Source organism: Pseudophryne corroboree, chromosome 1 (assembly GCF_028390025.1).
Source record: "Pseudophryne corroboree isolate aPseCor3 chromosome 1, aPseCor3.hap2, whole genome shotgun sequence".
Lineage (NCBI taxonomy): Eukaryota > Metazoa > Chordata > Amphibia > Anura > Myobatrachidae > Pseudophryne > Pseudophryne corroboree.
In genome coordinates this window covers 528,366,074-528,392,218 of record NC_086444.1, presented here as the reverse complement: position 1 = coordinate 528,392,218, position 26,145 = coordinate 528,366,074, and the positions used below count along the sequence as shown (strand labels likewise).

The 26,145-nt window shown below is 43.6% G+C and overlaps 1 protein-coding gene across 1 annotated transcript in view; it reads right to left on the bottom strand.

Annotated features, from left to right (window-relative positions):
- Positions 1-26,145, bottom strand: part of KDM4C (lysine demethylase 4C) — a 961,089-nt gene that overhangs the window by 110,933 nt on the left and 824,011 nt on the right. The window contains exon 18 of the mRNA XM_063913998.1: positions 2,143-2,328. Coding sequence (XP_063770068.1) covers positions 2,143-2,328 — 186 coding nt within the window. The remainder of the gene's footprint in view (positions 1-2,142; positions 2,329-26,145) is intronic.

Here is a 26,145-nt window from a genome sequence, read left to right as displayed (position 1 = left end):
GGAGCACTTTTGCGCGTGACTCATTGGAAAAGCCCAGTTGTAGTTCTCCTTACACATTATGCCCACCGTAGTAGTGCGCCTCTTAAAACTTCATGCCCACAGTTGTAGTGCCACTTACACTATGCCCACGGTTGTAGCTCACCTTACACTATGCTCACAGATGTAGCGCCCCTTACACTATGCCCACATGAGTAGCGCCCCTTACACTATGCCCACAGGTGTAGTGCCCCTTAAACTATGCCCACAGGTGTAGTGCCCCTTACACTATGCCCACAGGTGCAGCCTTACCCTATGCCCACAGCTGTAGTGCCCCTTACACATAAAGCCCATTATGGCCAGGATTGTATAAAATATGGGGACAGGTGCTTAACATCGCACGACATTACATAGATGATCTATATACAATGTACAGCAACATGGGTTAAGTGATGAATTCAGTTTGCCATGGCGCAGGTGTATTCTGTAGTGTACTGGTTAAGGCAGCAGGGCTGGGATTCTACATAGTAGTAGAACACAGCTTCCTTATCTGTTCTTACTATCTAGTCGCTGACCACGGCCAGCTTTGGGAACTTCAGCATGTCCAGCTCCAGTGCAGCGGCGTCCACGTCCGCAGCTGCCAGGTATCACTCACAGCACAGACATTGATCCAGCAGCCCGAAGCCGATCTCTATGGCTGTGATGCACTGCATGTGTAGTGCTGGGTGTTGTGAGGGGAGTGGCCAGGCAGCAGCAGCCAGACAGATGTGTCCTCAATGATTTACTGGGCTCCAGTGTTTGTGTCCCGCCTCCCTGTTCCCACAGGAGCAGCCTGACCATTGGGACTCATTGCTGATCAGATCAGCGTGGAACAGCACACCCAGACTGACTCCGCCCCCTTAGCATTGAGAGTCTCCAGGCAGACACTATCTAGGGGGACAGAAGGCAGTATGTCTCTGGCGCAGCTGAGCCAGGGCACCCTCCTAAGCTGCGTAGCCCACGTATGGGTAAAACCGGCCCTGGGTGACGTAAAAGGGATATTGTTCAGGTGGAGGTCATGGCGAGTTTGATCAGTTGTACTCTTTATACACAAGAGAAGACAAAGTCATGCAAGGTTACATTATAGTGTTGGAAGAACTGAACTAAGATGGCCATACAGTATATCTATAAGAGAGATACAGAAGATGCAAAAACACATTCTCAACAGTCTTATCAAGCCCCCATACCCTGCCCACTTCTCTACTGAAGTGGGCAGTATCCAGGAGGGTGGCCTCTTCCCCAGGAGAAATCCCTGAAATTCCAGAATAACAGGCAGGTATGGTCTAAAAGTACAACTGGAACATGCTAACTGTATCTCATTGAAAGGTCAGATGCAATACTGGGTTCTTTTGTAAGCCATAAAAGGCTGTGGGCCCACATGCTAAACATGAAATGTCTATTTAAATTAGCTTCTTTCACAATCTAATTTATTTAATTCGACCCAAACGAAAATTCTGTTTACCCACTAAAGTACAACACTTTAAAACCACACAAACTGTCCAGCTCCTGCAGTGCAGAAACCTTTGTACAGATGAGGTCACAAGTAATGGCCTGAAAATCCAAGAGGTGCATCTGCGCTAATGGATGCGCTAAACAATACTTGCAAAACATTTCCATATTTTTGTAAATGAATATCTGCTAAATAGGGGAGATAAAATATTAAGGGTATCATTTATAGAGGTGTGAGGGTCTAATAACTGTTCTTGATTAAACCATTACCACAACTGGAAAAATTTGTATAATCCTGAAATCACAGCTTAAAAAAAAAAAAAGCATAAAGGCAGTCTAATAAAAACGGCGACCTAAAATAGAGGACATTCCCATGTAATAATTGCTATTGTCATTTTTCACAAATCTCTACTTTCAATCTATTCATTGGCTGCAGGCTGACTCCAGGGCAAAGGCTTCCATTACAAAATAAGCTAAACATGCTAAAGTATTCAGAGTGGGAACTTCAAACATCTTATGATCTAGGAACTGCCTAAAGGTTGCCTCCATATATGACTTGGTAACTAATAAAAGTGACATATTTAGAAACACAGAACTCATCATTCAGTAATGCTGTGGCCATGCTCTAGAAGATCTGAAATCAATGTAATGAGAAGGGCTCGGAAAATAAGTTCTCACCATGTTTTGATTGATCATGTGCCTGAAGCATGTGATGTATACTACAAAGGGCCAGTCGTCGGGCTCCATCACTACCCCTGCAGCTTGAGCGCAGGTCACATGGAAAGACGTGGGACAAAGTCCATAGGAACACTGGATACAAACTCCACGAGAATTCTTAACTCTTTGTCTGCAGAAAATACAATTCTGTGGGAGACAGGAATGAGGCTCAATTAATATACAGCTACAGCATATAAATATATATATATATATACGCATATATATATATATATATATATATATATAGAGAGAGAGAGAGAGAGAGAGAGAGAGAGAGAGAGAGAGATGTACACACACATTTACATACTTACATATTTTGTAAAACAACTAAGAATATTCAATGAGAGGCAATTAAACATTCTTAAGCAAAATGTTTCTGTATCATTAAGATTTGTTTCAAATATTATAGTAAATTTCTAACAATTCACAACGCTTACTTTGCAGAATGTTGAAATAGAAGATTTATTCTTAACTACTTCTTACTTGCGCCACCAAGGCATACAGTATGGCAGATATAATTCCTTCCACTGGATAGAAATGTGGCAAAAAGAAAAACAGTGTATATAGCAAGGTATAGGCAAATAATAAGATTTTACTTACCGATAAATCTATTTCTCGGAGTCCGTAGTGGATGCTGGGGTTCCTGAAAGGACCATGGGGAATAGCGGCTCCGCAGGAGACAGGGCACAAAAAGTAAAGCTTTTCCAGATCAGGTGGTGTGCACTGGCTCCTCCCCCTATGACCCTCCTCCAGACTCCAGTTAGGTACTGTGCCCGGACGAGCGTACACAATAAGGGAGGATTTTGAATCCCGGGTAAGACTCATACCAGCCACACCAATCACACCGTACAACTTGTGATCTAAACCCAGTTAACAGTATGATAACAGCGGAGCCTCTGAAAGATGGCTTCCTTCAACAATAACCCGAATTAGTTAACAATAACTATGTACAATTATTGCAGATAATCCGCACTTGGGATGGGCGCCCAGCATCCACTACGGACTCCGAGAAATAGATTTATCGGTAAGTAAAATCTTATTTTCTCTATCGTCCTAGTGGATGCTGGGGTTCCTGAAAGGACCATGGGGATTATACCAAAGCTCCCAAACGGGCGGGAGAGTGCGGATGACTCTGTAGCACCGAATGAGAGAACTCCAGGTCCTCCTTAGCCAGAGTATCAAATTTGTAAAATTTTACAAACGTGTTCTCCCCTGACCACGTAGCTGCTCGGCAAAGTTGTAATGCCGAGACCCCTCGGGCAGCCGCCCAAGATGAGCCCACCTTCCTTGTGGAGTGGGCCTTTACAGATTTAGGCTGTGGCAGGCCTGCCACAGAATGTGCAAGTTGGATTGTGCTACAGATCCAACGAGCAATCGTCTGCTTAGACGCAGGAGCACCCATCTTGTTGGGTGCATACAATATAAACAACGAGTCAGATTTTCTGACTCCAGCTGTCCTTGCAATATATATTTTTAATGCTCTGACAACGTCCAGTAACTTGGAGTCCTCCAAGTCACTTGTAGCCGCAGGCACTACAATAGGCTGGTTCAGATGAAATGCTGACACCACCTTAGGGAGAAAATGCGGACGAGTCCGCAGTTCTGCCCTGTCCGAATGGAAAATCAGATATGGGCTTTTGTAAGATAAAGCTGCCAGTTCTGACACTCTCCTGGCCGAAGCCAGGGCTAGAAGCATGGTCACTTTCCATGTGAGATATTTCAAATCCACCTTCTTTAGTGGTTCAAACCAATGAGATTTTAGAAAGTCCAAAACCACATTGAGATCCCACGGTGCCACTGGAGGCACCACAGGAGGCTGTATATGTAGCACTCCCTTAACAAAGGTCTGGACTTCAGGGACTGAAGCCAATTCTTTTTGAAAGAAAATCGACAGGGCCGAAATTTGAACCTTAATAGATCCCAATTTGAGACCCATAGACAATCCTGATTGCAGGAAATGTAGGAATCGACCCAGTTGAAATTCCTCCGTCGGAGCACTCCGATCTTCGCACCACGCAACATATTTTCGCCAAATTCGGTGATAATGTTGCACGGTTACTTCCTTCCTTGCTTTAATCAAAGTAGGAATGACTTCTTCCGGCATGCCTTTTTCCTTTAGGATCCGGCGTTCAACCGCCATGCCGTCAAACGCAGCCGCGGTAAGTCTTGAAACAGACAGGGACCCTGCTGAAGCAAGTCCCTCCTTAGAGGTAGAGGCCACGGATCTTCCGTGATCATCTCTTGAAGTTCCGGGTACCAAGTCCTTCTTGGCCAATCCGGAACCACTAGTATCGTCCTTACGCCTCTTTGCCGTATAATTCTCAATACTTTTGGTATGAGAGGCAGAGGAGGAAACACATACACCGACTGGTACACCCAAGGCGTTACCAGCGCGTCCACAGCTATTGCCTGCGGATCTCTTGACCTGGCGCAATACCTGTCCAGTTTTTTGTTGAGGCGAGACGCCATCATGTCCACCATTGGTCTTTCCCAACGGGTTACCAGCAAGTGGAAGACTTCTGGATGAAGTCCCCACTCTCCCGGGTGAAGATCGTGTCTGCTGAGGAAGTCTGCTTCCCAGTTGTCCACTCCCGGGATGAACACTGCTGACAGTGCTATCACATGATTCTCTGCCCAGCGAAGAATCCTTGCAGCTTCTGCCATTGCACTCCTGCTTCTTGTGCCGCCCTGTCTGTTCACATGGGCGACTGCCGTGATGTTGTCCGACTGGATCAACACCGGTTTTCCCTGAAGCAGAGGTTCTGCCTGGCTTAGAGCATTGTATATTGCTCTTAGTTCCAGAATGTTTATGTGAAGAGACGTTTCCAGGCTCGTCCATACTCCCTGGAAGTTTCTTCCTTGTGTGACTGCTCCCCAGCCTCTCAGGCTGGCGTCCGTGGTCACCAGGATCCAATCCTGTATGCCGAATCTGCGGCCCTCCAATAGATGAGCACTCTGCAACCACCACAGAAGAGACACCCTTGTCCTTGGAGACAGGGTTATCCGCAGGTGCATCTGAAGATGCGACCCTGACCATTTGTCCAACAGATCCCTTTGGAAAATTCTTGCGGGGAATCTGCCGAATGGAATTGCTTCGTAAGAAGCCACCATTTTTCCCAGGACTCTTGTGCATTGATGTACAGACACCTTTCCTGGTTTTAGGAGGTTCCTGACAAGCTCGGATAACTCCTTGGCTTTTTCCTCCGGGAGAAAAACCTTTTTCTGAACCGTGTCCAGAATCATCCCTAGGAACAGCAGACGAGTTGTCGGCATTAACTGGGATTTTGGAATATTCAGAATCCACCCGTGCTGTTTTAGCACTTCTTGCGACAGTGCTAATCCCATCTCTAGCTGTTCTCTGGACCTTGCCCTTATTAGGAGATCGTCCAAGTATGGGATAATTAATATGCCTTTTCTTCGAAGAAGAATCATCATCTCGGCCATTACCTTTGTAAAGACCCGAGGTGCCGTGGACAATCCGAACGGCAGCGTCTGAAACTGATAGTGACAGTTTTGTACAACGAACCTGAGGTACCCCTGGTGTGAGGGGTAAATTGGAACGTGGAGATACGCATCCTTGATGTCCAAGGATACCATAAAGTCCCCCTCTTCCAGGTTCGCTATCACTGCTCTGAGTGACTCCATCTTGAACTTGAACTTCTTTATGTACAGGTTCAAGGACTTCAGATTTAGAATAGGCCTTACCGAGCCATCCGGCTTCGGTACCACAAAAAGAGTGGAATAATACCCCTTCCCTTGTTGTAGAAGAGGTACCTTGACTATCACCTGCTGAGAGTACAGCTTGTGAATGGCTTCCAAAACCGTCTCCCTTTCGGAGGGGGACGTTGGTAAAGCAGACTTCAGGAAACGGCGAGGTGGATCTGTCTCTAATTCCAACCTGTACCCCTGAGATATTATCTGCAGGATCCAGGGATCTACCTGCGAGTGAGCCCACTGCGCGCTGTAATTTTTGAGACGACCACCCACCGTCCCCGAGTCCGCTTGAGAAGCCCCAGCGTCATGCTGAGGCTTTTGTAGAAGCCGGGGAAGGCTTCTGTTCCTGGGAAGGAGCTGCCTGTTGCTGTCTCTTCCCTCGACCTCTGCCTCGTGGCAGATATGAATAGCCCTTTGCTCTCTTATTTTTAAAGGAACGAAAGGGCTGCGGTTGAAAAGTCGGTGCCTTTTTCTGTTGGGGAGTGACTTGAGGTAGAAAGGTGGATTTCCCGGCTGTAGCCGTGGCCACCAAATCTGATAGACCGACTCCAAATAACTCCTCCCCTTTATACGGCAAAACTTCCATATGTCGTTTTGAATCCGCATCGCCTGTCCACTGTCGCGTCCATAAAGCTCTTCTGGCCGAAATGGACATAGCACTTACCCGTGATGCCAGTGTGCAGATATCCCTCTGTGCATCACGCATATAAAGAAATGCATCCTTTATTTGTTCTAACGACAGTAAAATATTGTCCCTGTCCAGGGTATCAATATTTTCAATCAGGGACTCTGACCAAACTACCCCAGCACTGCACATCCAGGCAGTCGCTATAGCTGGTCGTAGTATAACACCTGCATGTGTGTATATACTTTTTTGGATATTTTCCATCCTCCTATCTGATGGATCTTTAAGTGCGGCCGTCTCAGGAGAGGGTAACGCCACTTGTTTAGATAAGCGTGTTAGCGCCTTGTCCACCCTAGGAGGTGTTTCCCAGCGCTCCCTAACCTCTGGCGGGAAAGGGTATAATGCCAATAATTTCTTTGAAATTATCAGCTTTTTATCAGGGGCAACCCACGCTTCATTACACACGTCATTTAATTCTTCTGATTCAGGAAAAACTATAGGTAGTTTTTTCACACCCCACATAATACCCTGTTTAGTGGTACCTGTAGTATCAGCTAAATGTAACGCCTCCTTCATTGCCAAAATCATATAACGTGTGGCCCTACTGGAAAATACGGTTGATTCGTCACCGTCACCACTGGAGTCAGTGCCTGTGTCTGGGTCTGTGTCGACCGACTGAGGCAAAGGGCGTTTCACAGCCCCTGACGGTGTTTGAGTCGCCTGGACAGGCACTAATTGATTGTCCGGCCGTCTCATGTCGTCAAACGACTGCTTTAGCGTGTTGACACTATCCCGTAGTTCCATAAATAAAGGCATCCATTCTGGTGTCGACTCCCTAGGGGGTGACATCCTCATATTTGGCAATTGCTCCGCCTCCACACCAATATCGTCCTCATACATGTCGACACACACGTACCGACACACAGCAGACACACAGGGAATGCTCCTAACGAAGACAGGACCCACTAGCCCTTTGGGGAGACAGAGGGAGAGTTTGCCAGCACACACCAAAAGCGCTATATATAACAGGGATAGCCTTATAATAAGTGCTCCCTTATAGCTGCTTTATATATATCAAAATATCGCCATAAATTTGCCCCCCCTCTCTGTTTTACCCTGTTTCTGTAGTGCAGTGCAGGGGAGAGACCTGGGAGCCGTCCTGACCAGCGGAGCTGTGAGAGGAAATGGCGCCGTGTGCTGAGGAGATAGGCCCCGCCCCTTTTCCGGCGGGCTCGTCTCCCGTTATTTAGTGAATCCAGGCAGGGGTTAAATATCTCCATATAGCCTCTGGGGGCTATATGTGAGGTATTTTTAGCCTTTATATAGGTTACATTTGCCTCCCAGGGCGCCCCCCCCCCCAGCGCCCTGCACCCTCAGTGACTGCGTGTGAAGTGTGCTGAGAGGAAAATGGCGCACAGCTGCAGTGCTGTGCGTTACCTTTAGAAGACTGCAGGAGTCTTCAGCCGCCGATTCTGGACCTCTTCTGACTTCAGCATCTGCAAGGGGGCCGGCGGCGCGGCTCCGGTGACCATCCAGGCTGTACCTGTGATCGTCCCTCTGGAGCTGATGTCCAGTAGCCAAGAAGCCAATCCATCCTGCACGCAGGTGAGTTCACTTCTTCTCCCCTCAGTCCCTCGTTGCAGTGATCCTGTTGCCAGCAGGACTCACTGTAAAATAAAAAACCTAAGCTAAACTTTTTCTAAGCAGCTCTTTAGGAGAGCCACCTAGATTGCACCCTTCTCGGCCGGGCACAAAAATCTAACTGAAGTCTGGAGGAGGGTCATAGGGGGAGGAGCCAGTGCACACCACCTGATCTGGAAAAGCTTTACTTTTTGTGCCCTGTCTCCTGCGGAGCCGCTATTCCCCATGGTCCTTTCAGGAACCCCAGCATCCACTAGGACGATAGAGAAAATGGAGAAAAAACTGCTGCAGCTTGCATGTGACCCATGAATTGTTATCTTTCATATGAAAAATCAGCACAAGAACAAAACTTCCAAACTAATTGTACCTCCACTATAAAGGGCTGAAAACACAATTCACAGAATGTTTCCTAACAAGTATTATTTTCAACATTATATATTTCCTAAAAAAAAACTCATATTAAAAGGAATATTACTTAGAGGAGATTTAGACAAATGCATGCCAATAGGGCCTATTCATTACGAATAAAATATTAGCAGTGCTAATTATGTTCTGAACTTACTGCAAGTTCAATGAAGATTTTGAAAGCAATCATCATACCTTGTAACCTAAAGTATCACTTCTGAAAAGCTGCTCTTTCAGCAAAGTCAGCTTTTTGGAAGTTTAGGACTCCTCACCTGCTGGTCTGGTCCTCGGCTATTATTCACAGCCATGTATGTGTGGTCACCTATACAAGCAGAGGAGGTTCAGCTGTCACACTGGTCCCACCCCCAGATCAGGAGGCAATTACAAAGCTCCATGTGGATAATGGGTAGCTTGCTGAAAGGGCCACTGACTGCTGGGGCCAGGAAGGGCAGCATAGTGGGCCAGTGCAGAGGCTCAGCAGTGGTGCACAGGGAGGTCTGACAGAGAAGATGAAGCTGAAGCAGAGCTGGGTACAGTGAATACACAACAGGGAGGGAACTGAAAAGAAAAAGTCTGAAAAGATCCCTCTATCCCTCTGCTGTACAAGCTGCCATGTAAACTGTACCTTGTGAACACAATCTGGGGACTGTATACCATCTCAGTCATTGGCATTTCTATAATGGGTGCAGTATGTGCGGTGCACATGGGTCCCATATATTATATTTATCTCTCCGGAATCCCACGGCGGCGGCCCTGCAGTGCAGACACATATCACTTGGAAAATGGCTGCCTCAGCCATTTCAGAGTGATTTGCACATGCATACTTTAGATGTCCCCAGGACCAAGGCGTGGGCACCATGTTCCCGGAGACCTGCGCATGCACAGTAAACTCTGGCATTATGCCAGAGTCTGCTCACTGTCGAGAGGAGGGGGCCCGCAACGAAAGCTGCACGATTGTCCCCTCCTCTCCTAAAATGCCTTTGTGTACCGTAAGACTCACACTTCTGTATAAATTAAGGAATGATGAAAGACACAACGCATATAACAAAAGTCATATTAGAGTGTATAAAATACCAAAAGTCCGAAAATCTTGGAGAGGCCCAGTCAAAACTGAATCATTAATCCCATTGCAAATGGGTGGAATGAGGGCCTAATTCAGCATGCAACGCATCTACGATGCAGTCACATGCTAAAGCCCTTCTGGAGTGTGCGCACGTGCAGAAGCTGCACTGCGCGTGCGCACACAGTGAGATGTTCACAGGGTGGGAGGGGGCGTCATTGTGACATTTTTGGGGCAGCGTTGGGGGGGCGCAGTCCAGACAATGCAGATGTTTCCGGACCGTTTGCAGGGCGGGATGCGGCGGATGCGTGACATAACACGCAGCCGCAGTGAGCCTAACATGGCATGTAGCGGCCTGCCTTCGCTGCTAGGCTGCACAGGCAGAGCACTACCCTTAACATGCGAGCGCTTCGCTGGTGAGCAAAGCGTTAGCATGTTATCAGGGGTGGGGTACGAGGGGTGGGGTACGAGGGACCCGGCATGCAGGGCGGACTTGCCCTGTGCTGGTCGTTCCCTTGTATGCAAGTGTAAAGGGTTGTAGTTGTGCGATTTTTCACACAACTACAACCCATGCTGAATTAAGCCCTGATTTCAAAAATACGCTTATCAACAGTTTCTATACAACCTGATTCATCTTGAGTAATATTGCATAGAATAATGGTAAAATGTACTCAAATACACTCACAGCTACAGTACAATTGCAGTTAACGATGCTTCTACCACATATTAAAACATGGCAGTGTTAAAATACTAAAACTGTAACTAATTACTGCATAGATAGAAAATGATTTTTATGCAAGTTCAGAGTGTGATTTATTAGATGTACACTAAAAAAAGGTCTACAGTCAAAAGGTCTACCACTAATGGTCGACATGCATTAGGTCGACAGTAGAAAAGGTCGACATGGAATTGTAGACAGAAAAGGTAGACAATTTTTTGGGGGGGTTTATTTGGGTGTTTTGTCACTTTTCTGCAACAAACAAGCCCCACTGCGTCTCATTGCATGGCGAGCGAACTTTGGGCAATGTGAGCCGCTCTACTACCGCTGCACTCGGCACATGTTACTATTCCTAATCGTAGTGTACGTGGATGGTAAAGTATGAAATAGTTGGGGGGAAAAAGGAGGAAAAAACTTGTGTCGACCATTTTCATGTCGACCTTTTGAACCTGTCAGCCTTTTGAACTGTCTACCTTTTACATGTCGACCATTAGTGGTTGACCTATTAACTGTAGACCTTTTTAGTGTAGATCTATAGATTGGATACCTGGATACCACAAGTTCATTCTGTCACATGCAACCTTGCAAATTCTCCCAGGAATACCATCTAGCACTATCAAAGATATTCTGGGATATTACTGGGGCAACCCAGGTCCTGGTTTGGTTGTGAAAGGGTTAAGCCGGGTTGTGTGTCCTAGGATCTTGACCCAGGTCCCTGGTAGTCTGTAATGTGAAAGTGCAAACTGGGTCATCAAACCCCAGTCACGCTGGATCACTAGCATTTGGAGATGTTATATCCAAATGCCAGCAAAGGGACGACCCAGTAATAACCCATGTCCAGACTGCAGTGTGAACACAGTGTCAAGCAGCCGTGACACAGCTTGAAACCGTTAAATAACCCAGGAAGGACACAGGACTTTGGTCTGAAAGCAGTATGACTGAGGAACATAAGTGGAAACACCAGTTAAAGACCTTTTTTTTTTTTTTTTTTTTGTGATTACCATACCATCTAGAAGAAGTGAAATTGCATTATTCCAAAATAAAATTCCCAAATAAAGAACAGATCTAGTCCTTTGACCATCCAGATCTAAAATAATGTTGATAACTACTGCATATTCAGATTGAAAACATTTGTCTCTACTATAAGTCATTCACGATATGAAGTACGTCAGAGTTTTTTCTTTTTTAGTTTTTGTTTTTTAATTTAGGAGATGAAAAACTTGGTAGACTTCATATCCACTGAGCATACCAAGATTTCAAACATATTGTACACACAAACATACAAATAGTATAGGTAAAGAGGAGGACATAAGATGTGGACTATTATTTAGCAGAATTGCAGTTTACCTGCAGCCCAAATCAGACTATCCACACATACCACATCTGATACCTACAAAGCTCAAAGTACAATAAGGTCACACACTTCATCCATGATTTATATTCCAATGCTTTGTAGCACTATGCAGTAGGCTGGCATAGTGTTACATTATATAATTTTTACTGTACATAACGTGAATGTTTGTTACAGTCTACTTACTGTAGGAGTTATTCTGATCAACAATGGCAAATACTGGAAGAGATATTTCTTCTATTAAATAAAAATAAAAAAACAACAACAACATACTACTAGAATGTTCACACTATATAGCTGCCACAATATTTTCCTTGTGATCATTTACAAAAAACATTCCTTCTCACTGAAAAGTCACTGTGCCAATAGCAATTACACTCTTAAACTGTTCTGAGAAACAGACGGATTCCACAAAATTATGCTGAGTATCAGAAATAACATCTGGTTTATAAACTAAGATCTGGGACATGGGAAGGATTCACACATGCTTACTATTTAGAGTGGACAAGTTGTAATATATAGTATGGCTGCTGAAAGCATGTAATGACCCAGATGGAAAGACTCTAAGTCTTTCTAATACCTTCACACTTTAATATATTTTCCCTGCTGTACAAACTTCACTATTGTTTTATTAGCTTTATATATGTAATAGTACTTTACGTAGCGAGTACATGCTGACGACTCCTCAAATAGATTACAGTACAGTATCTCAGTCCCATTACTATTTCCTTACAATTAAAATAAATCTCTATGGGGTATATGCAATTGCGGTCAAATTGCCGAAAATGTCGAAAAACGGGGCATTTTCGACCCAAAAAAAATTTCGACAATGCAATACAGTACTTTTCGACAAAAAAAATGACTTTTCAGATTCGACTTTTTGAAATTCGACAGTTCACAAATTCGACATGTCTGCAATGGTAAAAATGTGGCTTTTCGACAAAAGTATATTCAACTGAAAAATGTCGATTCGACAACAGTGCTTTTCGACAGTAAATTCGTCAATTTCATTCCGCCTCACTTTGCAGGCGGCGGAATCTAATAAAAAAAAATTAAAACATGTTTTTTTTGTGTTTTTTTTATTGCGAATCGCATATCTATTTATATTAGAAGGGATTAGGTACTTGGTTTGTCTATTAGGATTTTCAACTATTATTTATATATTTTTTAAAATAATATTTTTTTTTTTAACTGACTAAAATTGAGAGAGCATGGTTTTCAGTGGGAAGGGGTGGGAATGGGTTAAAATTCTGGAAAAAATGCGTGGGGTCCCCCCTCCTAAGCATAACCAGCCTTGGGCTCTTTGAGCCGGTCCTGGTTGTAAAAATACGGGGGGGAAATGGACATGGGGTCCCCCGTAGTTTTTGAACCAGCACCGGGCTCCACTAGCTGGGGAGATAATGCCACAGCCGGGGGACACTTTTATACCGGTCCCTGCGGCCGTGGCATTAAATACCCAACTAGGCACCCCTGGCCGGGGTACCCTGGAGGAGTGGGGACCCCTTAAATCAAGGCGCCCCCCCCTCTAGCCACCCAAGGGCCAGGGGTGAAGCCCGAGGCTGTCCCCCCCCATCCAAGGGCTGCGGATGGGGGGCTGATAGCCATGTGTAAAAATGAAAGAATATTGGTTTTTGCAGAAGAACTACAAGTCCCCGCAAGCTGGTACTTGGATAACCACAAGTACCAGCATGCGGGGGGAAACGGGCCCACTGGTACCTGTAGTTCTACTGCAAAAAAAATACCCAAATAAAAACAGGACACAGACACCGTGAAATGCTGTGGCATTATCTCTCCAGCTAGTGGAGCCCGGTGCTGGTTCTAAAAATACGGGGGATCCCATGTCAATTTCCCCCCCGTATTTTTACAACCAGGACCGGCTCAAAGAGCACAAGGCTGGTTATGCTTAGGAGGGGGGACCCCACGCAATTTTTTGGGGGGTTTTAACGATTTTTGTGCCGTCCGAAAAGTCGAATCCAGGACGCACTTATCCGTCAATTGGTCCGTTTTTCGACAGCTGGACTGTCAAATCCGTTTTTTATTGAATATGTCGAATTCCGGCACCCGCCGGACGGAATTCGACGGTCGAATTGTGTCGAATTTAAAAACGGGCGAAAAAATGCAGCAATTCGCCCGGAATTGCATATACCCCTATATCTCATGTACAAAACTGGGATGACTTAACTTTACTTTACTAATGAACATTCAATAAACATATGAATGTATTCTACATAAATACCCTACATTTTCTTACATAATTAGGTTTCTTAATACGAGGGGAAGCCCTCAGGGCGAGCCCAAGGTAAACACAATGCAAAAAAGCTCATAGTCCTATATATAAATTGTAAATATTATCATATATATATATATACATCCTGTATGTACATGAACACATATAACACATATAAATGGGTCTTACAGTAGAAACAATTTTTGCGTTGCCATGCTCCTTGGCATTTTTTCCTTGCCTTGTGTTCCTTTGCATTGCAGTAGCATATTTGCAGAACAATAGCTGTTTTGCACGTGCTGCACAAAATATAATCATGATCTTTAAGTATAAGAGCTATATTGTCTAGAGTTAAAGTCCTATTCCAGTAGTGCTTTGGTTACAGAAATTTACTTTTTATGGGAACACCAAGGAAAAAAGAGAGATATTTATTTTGGCATGTACAGAAGTGATTGGCTGGTTGTTAATCACAGCTGTACAGGCCACAGAAGCTGCGGTCTGTATTTCCAGGCATTGGCTCTACCATTGAATCTACCTTCATCCCAATTAGCTAAGCTCACAAAGAGAACAACAACTACTGTACATACCAGACAGAACGCCAGATATCTTTGGTAACGTGTACGCAGTGAGTAGATAGGTCTGGCTGAGTTAATGTGTCGCATGCTTTGGCATGCACTCGCCAGTCTGAGCATCTTCATTAAAATCTTTGCCTGGTGGACCTTAGCTGGATATAGTATTTGCAGCTGTAAAATGGGGTTTCCAAAATCTAGCAATTGCAGCAAATCCTCCCCTGCCACCAGATGAACACAAAGGAACATCTATAGCTCAGGGGTGACCTCTAGCAAACATTTGCACTGGTTCCAGGAAGACCGTACACAACTTTTAGTTTGACCATTACACTCAGAACTATTTATATGAGTTGATATAAGAAGTGAGAATTCCCTTTGAGAATGCAGGGCTCTTAGAGTTCATAAACAAATTATCCAGCTATTATTGCTATACTCTTTTTAGCTGCAATTCTGTGGTCATTTGAAGAATAGAATATCTTTGGATCAAAATTTAAATGGCACACAGCTTTTTCTGTAGCGGACCTAAGTCACAGGCATTTTTCAACTTCAGCTTCTTTATCTCTCAAAACCTAGGATACTGGAGATTAATTTTCCGTAGAAACCATTCAACCTTTCCATCCATGAAGTGACAGTCACAATAAGATTTCAAACTTGTTTATAAGAAGTTCCATCTAGAACTTAGAGCTCTTATTTGCTTATCATCAGCACTCCTCATTTCCAGTTCATATGCTACCGAATGAAAATAGAAAATTAATTAACCAGTACCTCTGGTCCATTTCTATTCCATGAGCTGGGAGCTCTAACTTGTAATTTAAAGCTTACTGACAAGAACATATGGTTACCTCTCCCTGTTGGAAATGGAAATATTGAACAAATAGAACCAAAATGGAGGATAAGGAAAAGTCCAACAAGAGAAAAAGTCCAACAATAGGAAAACATGAGTTTGCCGATGGATTCCTCTCACCTGTTCTTCCCCTTAGCAATGTACCAGATAAGGGTGCATCATTCATAACAATATTTTTTTGTTGGCCATTAAACCATTGGTGGAAAAGATCCAACTGGATAACTCAATTAGTGGCACTGTGGCCCATGGTTCTTCTCATACGTTATGCTTATTTCATACTTGCCTACCTGACCCTCTCCATGAGGAAGAAAATGCTCTGTTCCTGGACTTTCCTGGTAATGTATGATTGCCATCACCTGTGGTGAAACATCTTTCTTATCAATTAACTAGCTCACCACAGGTGATGGCAATCATACATTACCAGGAAAGTCCAGGAACAGAGCATTTTCTCCCTCATGGAGAGGGTCAGGTAGGCAAGTATGGCTTATTTGCAGATGACGTTCTGCTTTTTTCTGCCCACCAAGAGACCTTATTTCCTGCCATTCACTGCATTCTATATGCTTATTCAGCCACCTCATTTTATAAACTCAACATGGAATAGCTTCCTGTTAACATGACACCGCATTCTTTCCTGGCTCTGCAAGCTAAGTACTCCTATGTATGGCAGAAAACATCTATTAGCTGTTTAGACATATTTTGTAGCAACCCAGAGGTTCCTGCATTTCAGATCACACATTGATAAGGCCCTATTTAGAGGTAAGTCCTGTATAAATTTATAGAATGTGATAGTATTAGGGATGTTAGGGACCCATGTGATGAAGTCACCTGGCCGCGGTACATGGGCCCGCATATTTGCGCAAATGTGTGCTAAGAACTTCAATTATACTCCATGTTAATTGTGAGGGTTTATTTAAAATATTTTTATTATCAGTGTTCTTAGTGCTAAGAGTGTGCATCTGCATCTCTCTTCCCCCAGCATAGTATTAGAAGCCTCAGCATGATAGCACCTCTTGATATCTTTAGTAATAGGATGTGCAATCCAGGTTCCCCCCTTTTCCACTATATTTGTGTATATATTGTACACTGGAAGGCAAGGCTTCCTTCCTCTGGATTGGCACTCCTCCCATTCACCCTCAGGTGTTTTAATTAGCTGGGTTCCTGCATTTCAGATCACACATTGATAAGGCCCTATTTAGAGGTAAGTCCTGTATAAATTTATAGAATGTGATAGTATTAGGGATGTTAGGGACCCATGTGATGAAGTCACCTGGCCGCGGTACATGGGCCCGCATATTTGCGCAAATGTGTGCTAAGAACTTCAATTATACTCCATGTTAATTGTGAGGGTTTATTTAAAATATTTTTATTATCAGTGTTCTTAGTGCTAAGAGTGTGCATCTGCATCTCTCTTCCCCCAGCATAGTATTAGAAGCCTCAGCATGATAGCACCTCTTGATATCTTTAGTAATAGGATGTGCAATCCAGGTTCCCCCCTTTTCCACTATATTTGTGTATATATTGTACACTGGAAGGCAAGGCTTCCTTCCATTCACCCTCAGGTGTTTTAATTAGCTGGGTTCCTGCATTTCAGATCACACATTGATAAGGCCCTATTTAGAGGTAAGTCCTGTATAAATTTATAGAATGTGATAGTATTAGGGATGTTAGGGACCCATGTGATGAAGTCACCTGGCCGCGGTACATGGGCCCGCATATTTGCGCAAATGTGTGCTAAGAACTTCAATTATACTCCATGTTAATTGTGAGGGTTTATTTAAAATATTTTTATTATCAGTGTTCTTAGTGCTAAGAGTGTGCATCTGCATCTCTCTTCCCCCAATTTCCATCGCCCTCTACATTCGGGGTCATCATGAAGGACCATCAGGATTTAAGGTCTGAATTGGGTAGAACTGCCGCTATTAAAATTATGTTCCTTCCTAAACATAGGCAATCACTACTTCTTGATTCCCAAACAGCTTTAATACAGGCTTATCGGACCCTTAGACAGGATCCGTCCCCCGCATATAAACTGCTGTATGAAGAATCTAAACTAGCTTTTGGTTCTCTGATGCAACAAGTGGGAGATACAGGTTGAGTATCCCATATCTAAATATTCCGAAATACGGGATATTCCGAAATACAGACTTTTTTGAGTAAGAGTGAGATAGTGAAACCTTTGTTTTTTGATGGCTCAATGTACACAAACTTTGTTTAATACACAAAGTTATAAAAAATATTGTATTAAATGACCTTCAAGCTGTGTGTATAAGGTGTATATGAAATATAAATGAATTGTGTGAATGTAGACACACTTTGTTTAGTGCACAAAGTTATAAAAAATATTGGCTAAAATTACCTTCAGGCTGTGTGTATAAGGTGTACAGTATATGTAACATAAATGTATTCTGTGCTTAAATTCAGGTCCCATCACCATGATATCTCATTATGGTATGCAATTATTCCAAAATACGGATAAATCCCATATCCAAAATACCTCTGGTCCCAATCATTTTGGATAAGGGATACTCAACCTGTACTAAGGTTAGATCTAATAAGTTTTTGTTCCATAAATTTGGCAAGAAGAATAGTAAATTGCTTTCCAATCCCTTGAGGAGTGAAACAACTAGCTCTACTATTTTATCTCTGACAGATTCCATGGGGGTAGCGCACATGACAGGCCCATCTATTATAAAGGTTTTACATTCATTCGACGCTCATTTGTATTCTCAGGATCCCATTGATGTTGATAATAAATCTATGTTTTGGGGTAAAGTTTCCCTACCCAGATAAACAGACACACTAATAGCTGCCCTGACCCAGCCTATCTCGGCAGACTAAGTCCTTTCAGTTATCAAAAATTTTAAACTAGGAAAAGCCCCGGGTCTGAACGGATTTACTGGGGAATTTTAGAAACTTCTTCATTCCTCGTTATCTCAACCCTTGACTGTTCTCTTTAATGCCCTTCTCTCAGGTAGTCAGCTCCCACCCTACTTCAGTGATGCAATTATTAAAGGATGGGATCTTACTCTTCCCGGTTCATACCGTCCTATATAGTTATTAAACATGGACTACAAACTTTTCACCAAGATTTTAGCAGAGAAGTTCAAGAGGGTGGTCCCATCACTGGTCCACCAAGACCAAAATGGTTTTGTTTGGGGCCGCAATGCTGTCACTAATATCCAGAAGGTTTTAGCTGTTCTCCAAAATCTGGACGATATCCATATAAATGATCTTCATGTATTGCTTTCACTTGACGCTGATAAAGCGTTTGATTTAGTGGTTTGGGATCACCTTTATGAAACTCTCTGCAGTTTTGGTTTTCTACCCCAAATTATCTCCCTAATTCAATTACTGAATTCAGCCTCTGTCTCGAATGTGGTGGCGAACAATTTTATTTCAGATCCCATATTTGTCCGCAGGGGCACCAGACAAGGGTGCCCCCTTTCTCCTCTCTTGTTCGCACTTGCCTTGGAACCCCTGGCTATAGCTCTGTGGGCTAACCCCATATTTACAGGTATTAAGGTGGGTAGGGAAGAACTTAAATTGGCGCTTTTTGCAGATTACATTTTACTGTTTGTGTCTCAATCTTCTGTCTCGATACCAGCTATTTTATCTGAAATTTCTACTTTTAGCTCCTTTGCCAGCTATAAAATAAATACTGTTAAATCGGAAGTACTTCCTTACCACAATACCCAGCACTCTCCAGGTTTCATTTAGTGACTTTACATCTGAAATATTTAGGTATTCTCATTACCCCTAATGTACATAATCTCTACTCGGCTAATTTTCACCCAATCATTGCTAAAATTGCCCAGACTGCTAAAAACTGGATGTCATTACCTTTGTCGCTTATGGGTAGGGTGGCTGTCGTTAAAAGTGTGTTGTTTCCCAAAGCGTCTTTCGTGCTACAAATGCAGCCTTTTATTTGGTCTAAATCTGATCAGGATAAATGTGATAGTGTATTTCAGAAGTTTATCTGGAATAATAAAAGGAAAGAGGTGGACTCAGTCTTCCTGATATTTTCACCTTCTCCTGTGCTGCTGCATTCTGATATATATCGGATTGGTGTCTAAATCAGTCATATTTTACTAATTTATCATTAGAAGAAACGTTGCTTGTGCCTTATTCCCCAGCAGCATTATTGCATTTGCCGAGACACAAATTGCTTGAGGGGGTCAAACAATGTTTTATTTAAGGATGGTCTGTCTTCCATAAATGTATGGGAACAAATCCCTTTTTAACTAAATATCTGCCTCTCTTTGATAACCCGGATTTCCCGCCATCTCTTATGACTCCCGTATCGCCTTTCTTGGAAATCCAATGGTATTGCCATGATTCAGAATGTCTTTGGCTCGGGGGGTGGCCTGTACACCTTCCAGCAAATTAAAGACTAGTATGACGTACCCAACTCTCAATTTTTCTTATTTTTACAAGTACAGCATTATATTAACTGTAAGGTTTCTGGCTCCTATGTTACTTTCATGGGCTCGTCCAGTCCATCAGCTTTATCCTCCATTTTCACACTAACTTCACAATGCAAGTTTAAGATAAGGTATCGCTGTAATGATATGATTAATTCTGTTTTTTTCTGGGTCATGGCATAAAACCTGTGGGGCATGGTCTCCTGATTTCCTGGAGTTTATTACTTCTACCCATATTGTCAAACAATTCTCCTATGTTTATGAATGGTTAGCTTCAGCTCAACTGCAAGTAGTACATTTTAAAGTTCTTAATAGGGTGTACATATCTCAAACACAGAGGAGCCATATGCTTCGAATTGAACAAAGGGCTTGCCCGAAGTGCTCTGCCTCTGTGGCTAATTTTATACATAATGTTTGGCACTGCACAAAAGTGAAGAAATTTTGGTACAAAATACATAATTTTCTCCAACAGTTGACCAGCTCTAGATTACCGTTCTCATGGGAAGCTTTTTTACTGGCTGATTTTTCGGGCTGGGTTCCTACAGTATTATCTAGGTCCATTCTTCCTTTTTTGACAGTGTTGGTGTCATCAGCCAAAAAACGTATACTATCCTTTTGGTTAACAAAATCTGTGCCCTCGTTATCATTGTTGAGAGCTGACTTGCTTAATATACTTTATTTTGACCATAGGTCAGCGATGTACAATATTGAAAAGAGAGGCGAGAAATTTTATAATAAATGGAACCTATATTTAGAGTTTTTACCACCAGATAGGAATACACGCATAATGCAAGTTTTTGACAACACCAATTGGTCGTTAAGGCATAAAATATCTTAGGTTTCCTCCGGGATACTTTGGGGTACTCTTTTTCTTTTCAGTTTTTTGTTTGTATTTTCTAGTATTGCACTATTTTGTACTGTAGATTTCGTGAATACTATTGCACTGATGCTGATGGCCACAGATGTGATGTTATTGTACCAAGAATGCAGTGACATGCGGTAAGGTCAGTGGCTGGTGAGGCACTACAGCCATAAAGTCCACTGAGTCCTGTCGATGACCCCTACCACCGCCGAGCCGAAGCCTGCTACCGCTCCCAAGCCGATGCCCACTACTAGTATGCTAATGGCCGCTGCTCACGCCAATGGGCGCCACCCCTGCCAATGTTCTACAAAATTGCCACAATCAACCGCCCTGGCCCCCCTGCCGCTAATTCACATCTCAGTCCAATGTCACCACCACCAATGCCCGCAGCCTGCCTATCATATTATGTCCGCGGCTCCCTGGAGTTGTGGTCTAGTTTGATCACATGGAAGTGGGAAGCACAGGCAGCAGCGGCGGCCAGGGACTGGCTGCTGCCAGGGCCAGATTAAGCCTTGTGGGGGCTATGGGGCAACTAAAATTGGTGCAGCACCTGTCTTGGTGTGTCTACCATGCCCCTGCATAATAGTAATAATAAACAAACATGACAGGCATGATTTGCGGTGTACATTGGGGGCAGTGTGACCAGGGAGGGTGGCCTCTATGCAGGCATATGCCATCTTGAAGTGCCAGGCCAGCTGAAGCACCCAATCACAGCCGCTTTCACTGCAATGGGCAGGGGAGGGCAAAGTGTGCACACACACTGACATAAACAAACAATGAAAGATAGTGTAATAAGATATTTATAATCGTATATAGAATGATGCTCCGCCAGTGCTTCCAAATGAAATACATTTTAATACATTTCACCCACCCCCCGGCATCTACCACCACTCCAGAACCCCCAAGCGGCTTGGCACTTACTAGAATGTTGGTTGCCCCTGGCTTTGCTGCAACAGTGACAAGTACCGGGCAACCCCTCTCTGCATGCCCGCTCTCCCTACACACAGCACACAATGTTTCCTGGCTCCTCAGTCATGCTTTCACTTGCTCAGGTCGGGGCTCGCGCATTTCACAAGATGACCGCGAGCAGAGCAGTGAGACGAGTTCTCAGTGGAGCGCCACCGCTAATGTGCATATCACCCGGCGGCTCCACAAACTGTGGCAAGGACAGATGGGACAATGGATGAAGTGCCCCCTTCATGCCTCCGGCAGTTCCACCTCTGTCCCCGCACAACCTACTGGTGCTGCTGTCGGAGTCTGGTGCCGAGAGCCGGACTCCCACCAACCCGCTTGTCTATGAAGCTGGGGGATGGGCAAGGGCATTTTAATTTAATGTAAGTAATATCATTTGTGCACACTCCTGCTCCGCTGCCCAATCACATAAGACTCAGTGACAGGGGCGTGCTTGCATATGGACTGACAGCACGGCCCTGTCAAAGCGGCACTTCTAGAGGTGCCGCTTATAGGTTTTTAAAAATGGGCTATTACTGCCCAATGCTTGACCCCGCTTCCAGACCTCCTTCATTGACAGCGGGAGGCACCGAGAGCGGTGCCTCCAAAACACGTTTAAAACAGTTTTTAGTAGGTAAAAAAATGACTAAAATAATACAAAAGCTAAAGTATATACTTATGACACAGAATATGTGTCATAAGTATCTTCTTTGTATTATTTTAATCATTAATGACAGGGTATGCACTGCCTCCCCTGACTGTACGTCCCTGCAAGAATGTCCTCCCCTTTTTCCCCCCTCCCATCCTTTTTTCCTTATGTTCCTCTTTGCTCATTCTCTTCTTCTTTTTCTGCTATTTTCTTCTCTATTTCTATTCTATTACTCTCTTATAAAACAAAAAATTATGAAAACAGGAAACCTCCTCCCACAAAGTCAGAACTCATGCATTGGAGACAAAAACTGATGACCTCTGCCACTCTCAAGCATCTCTGGAACGGGAAGTCTCAACACTTAAGGCCCGTACACACTGGTCGATGTATCGGCCGTTCTCTTGAACGGCCGATACATCGCGGGACCGTCGGCCAGTGTGTACGGGAGATACGTCTGTGAACTCCGTCGTTCACAGACGTATCGCGTCGGCTGCGCAGCACAGCCGACAGCCAATATATCTAACGATATATTGGCCCGTCGCTGTGTGTGTACGGGGCGGTCGTCCGACCGCCCGTACACATGCTGCGGCGGCCGGCGGTGATTGACAGGTGAACTGGGCGGGCGCGCCCAGTTCATGACGTCAGTCCCCCGACGGATCGGGCTGTGTGTATGCACAGCACACTGCCCGATCCGTACATAGATATATCTGCAGATCAATTGATCTGCAGATATATCTAATAGTGTGTACCCACCTTTAGAGGCAAATTTTAATATATTTAAGTGATGTTCCTTCCTAAATTACTGTATCCTGTATCTGCAACTCTAAGCAGCAATCCCTAGCAGTTTCCAAATTGCAAGCACCTAAAGTATCAATCTACAATCTTTTGCATTTTCACTGTGCAAGCATCTGCAGATCCAGTCTGCAGCTAGGAGGTAGAAACGTGAGAATTTCTCTGGGCTGAAACCAGTGTGCTATCTGCTTCCTGCAATATACAGTATCTAGCACTTCCAAACAGTCTACTATCTGAAAACTATCTGGTAACACAATAAGTGTTTACAGTTTTGTGTGGTCACCAAACGTGGCTGCTCCATTCATGTGATGTTTTACTTAAGGGGCAGATGTGTTCAGTGTCGGACTGGGGCATGAAGGGGCCACCGGGAAATGTAGTGGCCGTTGTTTAGGGGTGTGGCCAGTCTCCAGAGAGGGGTTTTCCTAACCATCTGAGATTGCATGGACTGGGCCCCTTGATAAATATATACAATAAACACTGCTAGTGCACGCATGAAATTAACAGCAAGCAATGCTCTGTGGAAAAAACACCATAGTCCTGTGCAGTATAAGGTAACATATGTGTAATGTACAATTCAAGTGCACAGACTGGAACCTGATCCCTAGAGGAAGAGTTAGGGCCACAGGCAGTGAGGCCTACCGGGGGTTTCCTCTGAGCCCCTGTGTGCCAGTCCAACCCTGGGTGTGTATAAAAGCTTTTTACAGGTACCAAGCATAATAATTGGTGAATACCATTCACTTGCCAGTCAACATCATTTGAAGAATTAATAAGTGACAATAAAATACCAAAGAAAATACTCTTAGCTTGCGTCATACTGTATGTGTGTACAAGGTAAAAACACATTTTTCAACATGCACAATGAGAGATATCAAGCACAAGAAGTCTGCATTTCATAATGTAGCACATTAGTTAAATACAATGATAATATGTGCACAGAGCAGAGTTTGAGATGTGCATTAAAACAGATACTCTATAATGGATCCCTTACAGGCCAATTCATGATAGCACCCATATCAGTGACTTTCTCAATTATTAATGTGGGTGTATGGTGCATCATATTCCAAGTATAAGACAAAGTAAACAAATTCTACTTGTCATGTAAATATTTCTGTGCTTTCCCCTGGCTTTCACAGTAGTCTTTGATATTTAAATAAGAGAGAATCCTGAAAGACCGTCTCCTAATTTGCTGTGCATAATTAATAGTGTGCTAGGCCAGATTCATAGGTAAGTGTGAATACGTTTTTAAGTCTCATGGGGAAATGGAAACTGACAGTGTCAGAAGTAATAAAAGAGAACACAACATCTTTTTGTGAAATAATATAGAAGCGCTCTAGGTGGGAGAGTAATCACATTCAATGATAAAACAAAGAAAGGTTATTCTGTCATACAATAAGTCATCTTTGGTCAGACTTCATCTATTTAAGACAAAATGCTGCATTTTTTTTTTAAATCCACCATATAATTTGTGCATGGTGTTCCCTGCTGCTTTGCTCTTGAAATTTAGGTGGTGTACAGCATGACACTATTCTCCCAGTAACTAACTGTCTGTGAGCCTTCCTTCCATAATAGGAATTCATCCTTTTCAGAAAGAATGACTAATTGTATATGGTATAAAGCTGCAATGATCAGGGCCGGTACATAAATTCAATCAAAAATTGGAATAAAAACTACTAAATAAAAATAAAAAGGTCTTTCACATTACAACAGTAAAAAACCCCAAACCTTATCCAATTACAAATGCAATTAATAAAAACAATTATTTGCCTCAGGCAAAGATAACAAGAAAATTTGGAACCCTGTGGGATTGATGTAGGCTTAGACACCATAATTATGAAACCATTAGGATTTTTCCACAACCCTGGTGCGGTAAGTATGGATTTATTTGTGACATTACACAAGCTGCAACTCACGGATGGATGATGGATGCTGACCCATACTTTAGGATTGGTTGAGATCCAGAGCAGAAGCGCTAACGTGCCAGTGGTTTTTACCAGGGACCCAGCAGGAGTGATGAAATACTATCTCCACTGAGCCCTTATCTCCCAGGCATATTTTGCCTATTTGTGTCACACCCACACTTTTTAATAAATAACTATTAAAAGTTACATTTTAACCTACACACAAATAACTACAAAAGAGTGCACCACAAAGAGAGCCTTCTTTGGCAAGACTTACTAATAGTCTACCCAACCCTTTATCACCCCCACAAGGAGGTTTGGGCTTTGCTGTGCCCAGTATACAGGTAGAGGCCCTCTATCTGGGTTACCAAGTACAGGGGGTGGTATGCACTGGAGTAGGAGCTGATAATTTGCAGCAGGGTGTATTAACACAGAGTTGTAAGACTGGATCAGGGCTGGATAGGACCTCTGGTTCTGGGACAGAGAGGAGAGTCAGGTTTACAGGAGAAACAGAATCAGGTCACGGAGATCACTGAGGGAAGGCAATAGACATCACAAGGCTAGATGCTGGTGTAGGTACTAAAGTCATGGCATAATATGAACTGGGGGCACTGTATGTCATAATGCAAATTGTGCGTACCGTGTTGCATAAAGTGTATCGACAGATCTACAATGTGACATAATGTGAACTAGGATATTACCATGGTTCATAAAATAAACCAGGGCCCTACTATGGGACATAACAATAACAAAGACATTACTATGGTTCAGAAAATGAACTAGGGCACTATTATGGGGAATAAAATTAACAACTTCTGTGTTGAGATGTCTAGTAGCATTGGGACAGTGGTCCTTAAAACTGTTATGGGGCCCACAAAGTTCTGGCCATGCCCCTGGACGGGTGCCACAGGTGAATGCTGATTCTGCATGCTGCAGGTGGCTGAATCTCGTGAGTCTGACCCTGACCCATCAGCCATTGTTGCACATTGTAGCTGGAGCCCTGCCAGTTCACTGCGGGCTATGGTCCCTGTAGACCGGCTGAGAGAGAGAGAGTGAGATTGTGTGTGTGTGTATATATATATATATATATATATATATATATATATGTCCGGCATCCCCGAAACATGTTGGGGTACATTAAACTGACCATCTCTACTTCTGCTAAAGAGCCTGTCTGAGTGCCGCCTGCTTTACATCTCTATATGTGTGTATATATATATATATATATATATATATATAT